Source organism: Nuphar pumila, chromosome 13, assembly GCF_984573655.1.
Source record: "Nuphar pumila chromosome 13, dmNupPumi1.hap1.1, whole genome shotgun sequence".
Lineage (NCBI taxonomy): Eukaryota > Viridiplantae > Streptophyta > Magnoliopsida > Nymphaeales > Nymphaeaceae > Nuphar > Nuphar pumila.
In genome coordinates, this window is record NC_143261.1 from 14,348,146 (window position 1) to 14,352,024 (window position 3,879).

General features: G+C 44.7%; 1 protein-coding gene across 1 annotated transcript; it reads right to left on the reverse strand.

Annotated features, from left to right (window-relative positions):
• Positions 1 to 410: 410 nt before the first annotated feature.
• On the reverse strand, positions 411 to 2,784 carry LOC149817850 (thaumatin-like protein 1). The gene is made up of 3 exons (XM_089984095.1): positions 2,497 to 2,784; positions 1,720 to 2,401; positions 411 to 887 (listed from the first exon to the last, which is right to left on the reverse strand). The coding sequence occupies exons 1-3, from the start codon at positions 2,546 to 2,548 to the stop codon at positions 701 to 703; spliced, it is 921 nt and encodes a 306-aa protein (XP_089840221.1). The 5' UTR covers positions 2,549 to 2,784; the 3' UTR covers positions 411 to 700.
• Positions 2,785 to 3,879: the final 1,095 nt, after the last annotated feature.

A 3,879-nucleotide genomic window follows, 5' to 3' on the forward strand; every position in this document is an offset into this window, starting at 1 on the left:
GGTCAGATTGAGTGAATTGTATGTACTGTATCTCTCTCTCTCATATATATATATATATATATATATATATATATATATATAGAGAGAGAGAGAGAGAGAGAGAGAGAGAGAGATTATGTTAATGTCTCAAGCCGCCCTTTAATCCTTTACCAAGCAAGCAGAAGCATAAAGTGGACATTATACCATTACATAATTTACATCTCCCCTACCTTTCCCTCACATGGTTTCATTATATATATATATATATATATATATATATATATATATATATATATATATATATATATATATATATATATATATATATATATATATATATATATATAGAGAGAGAGAGAGAGAGAGAGAGAGAGAGAGAGAGAGAGAGAGAGAGAGAGAGAGAGAGATTATGTTAAAATCTCAAGGCGCCCTTTACCAAGCAAGTCATGAATCTTACAGAAGCAGAAAGTGGACATTATACCATTACATAATTTACATTTCCCCTACCTTTCCCTTATATGGTTTCATGAGTGTACATGGTTCTTGTGGACCACACCTAGCCAGCCTTTGCCAGCTGCGGAAGTTTCATCATGCGCTGCCGAGTCATTTCACACTTCACCAGAAGGAAAAGGGGCCTCTGTGAACCATAGATTATCAATCCTCATCATCATCAACTCCATCCTTTTCTTGATTTGGAAAAAGAATAATATGTGATACCCCTCTACCACAGCATGTTGGCCACCATACTAATAATTGCAGCAGTGGCAATATAGACAAAGCCGCTCAATGATACGACTCGGCTTGATGATGCGTCGGCAGTAGCCAGGCTTGCTAACCAACCCTCATCACTTAGAATTACCCCTGTTGTTGTTGATCTTGGAGATGATGAATCCCTTGACGATTTCTGACTGCACAATAGTTTTGTTCAGATGATTTAGTGTACCAAAGTAAACCAACTGCAGAATCATTTAACTAAGGAGTCACTTTACCCCAAGCACGAGTTTTTATATTGCTGCATTTGATTTAACCGAAGCAAACCTACTGCAGAATGAATTAACTGGTAGTTTCTTTACACTAAGCATGGTCTTTTAACACTGAAAATTGACTTGGTAATGCCCCTAAGCAGTCCAAACTATCAGTCCCCATAAACTTACTCATGGTGACCCCGACCGTCAGTCCTAAGATTTTGACATGACTGGCGCAATAAGAAAAGCTCAACTTGCAGATTAACTAAAGAAATAAACATAACCTAAACCGAATCAGAAGCACAGATCTAAGATGACATTTTTTTTTAATGATACCACACCAAATTTATGTCCCCATTAATAATTAGGCCACAAAGTTAGGTGCGTAAGTTTGGTGTTGGAAAACAATTTTTTTCCTCGCAGAAGTTTTTACTGTTCTTGGGAAAGAAGGGAAGATGGGAATTCAGAAGCCAAACTCCTTGAATTGGCCAATAATTCAAGCCCACCCCACCTACTCAACACCATCACCCACTGCTCACACATACCAAAAATTCTTGCCTAACCCACAGAACAGAAACATCAGTAAATGCTCTAAAAAGACCCGAAAAGCCAAACCCCATCTCACAAAATTTAGTTTGATTCAACCATGTTGATTCAGACATCTCACCAACAATCCAAGAAATCTACCAATACCCTAAGTCCCCAACTACAGAAAAAAAAGCAGCAGCAAATGTAATGATGGTGGTGATTGTGATTGGAACCTCTGAATATTTACCTTGAAAAGTTATTGGGGCAGAAAGTAATGGTGTAGTCAGCGTTGGCGCAGGTGAAGGTGCTGGTGGCATCATCAAAGGCGTAGCTGTAAGCCCTGGGGCACGCCGACTTGAAGATGGAGGCGTAGTAGGAGGGCGTGCAGGTGTTGGGGTTGGCGTAGGCGCCTTTGCAGCAGAACTCCGGCCGCCCGAAGGCCTCGCAGGCGCTCCTGCATGCCGCACCGGAGCCGTCGCCGACCTTCAGCTCCGCCGGGCACCGCTGGTTGAGGTCCGCCGCGCACCCGGTCGTCGTGCAGGACCCTGACCCGCCGGCGCTGGCGACCACCATGGGGAGGTTGTATCCGTCCACCAAGCTCACGTCGTAGAAGTCCTGGCCGCCAGCGCCACCGAGGGTGAACTCCGCCAGCGTTGCCGGCGGAGCGGCGCCCGAGCCGTCACACTCGACCCGGTTCGAACCGCAGTCGCCGGTCCGGCAGCTCCCCCTGCCCGACCCGTCGAACTCGCAGCCGGTTCTCCCCCATAACCGGCCGGACCAGCCCGTCGGCGCCTGGATCGAGCGCGACCCGCCGCTCGCGAGCTCGAAACCGGTCGTCGCCAGCATCGGGCTGCCCGCACCTGACAGGATCCCGGGCCATACCGTGTAGTCGCAGCTGTTCACCAGCGTGAACGTTGCTCCTTGTGCCCCTGCAAACCAAAATGCCCAGACGGGGAGGGAGCATTAGAGTTGGATCTACAAAAACCTGTTAAAAAAAAAGAAGACTACCCATCAAATTGTTTACCTCTAGAGATGCCCAGTATAAGGAGGAACGATAGAAGGAAATGGGACTCCATTGGTGCTTACAGAGAGATGAGTGGTAGTTCTTTCTAGTGATTCCTTTGGGTGCGACGAAATGGGGTATGAGGGATTTGTCTTAGATTAGGGGATTTACATTGGGGTATGCAATGTGGGTAGAAGGGTAAGGAAGAAAGAAAGATGGAAGGAGGGGTAGCCCTTGGAGATGACCGGAGAGTGTGAGGAGCAAGAGCCTTAACAATAACACCCATAAATTGTCTTGGACTGAGGGGAGGCACTACACTGTCACTGCTCTTCGTTTTATACGCGTTAGATCTATGTAGTTTGTGGACGAAACCCACCAAAAGAGAGAGAGAGAGAAAGACCTTTAATGCAATCTTTAGGACCGTTGGTACTTGCTACTGCTCTTTCTTAGGCAAAAAGTAACTTGGTAACAAAAATGATTATTTTTCTACTCAATAGTATTTCGTATGACAACACAACTCTCCCAAGTCCCTCCCCTTTAGTACCACTGGCTATACGTTAGCAGTTAGGTAGTTGGTCTATTATACTATTCTCTCTTGTAATCTTCCCTTCCATGATCTAACATTATTACAAGAGGGGGGCACCGTTACTAGGGGGAGCTAAGTTTCTTAAGGCAAGAATGGTATTTTGAAATTAAACTTAGGGGTGGACATGGGTCCGGCCAGGGCCCAACATGGCCCAACATGCCCGACCCGTATTGAGGCTGGAGCCCGGCCTGACTCAACCTAGAGAGAAACCATGTCTATGCACCTGAACCTGTCCCACATCCAGTGATGGATGTCCCATTTACTATTTTCATTAGAAAATGGATTTGGCTAATCCTATGCCCTAATGGTATGGTTCCCAAGGAAAGAGATCATCTATATTAGCTTGGATCAGACTGGATCTAATTCAACTTATCTTGACAGAATAACCAGACCCATACCACTGCATTTTCTGACGAAGACTGGCAAGAGTTTGATCTATGAATTTTGGCCTTCCCTCCCAAACCCTACTACACACATCCACCACCCCGTAAACTGTCTATACTCACCCTCACCTCCAAAAACAGTTTATGCTCAACCCGCACCTACATATCCTCCAGTTACACCACCTTACCGCCGTAGCTATATACCAGCACCAACTCACTACTGGGACTTCTCTGGAGCGGGCATAAAATTCTACCTATAGGTTAATAGTCCTATATTTATGGTAATAAGTGGTTAATGCTGCTGATTTAATCTGCTTTTTGGCTGTTGAACTGTGTCTTTGAGTTAGATAATTCATAATTAGGATGATATATGATCATTTCTGCATAAAATAGTCCTATATTTGGCTAACAAGCTGATATTTTTTTAATTTATTT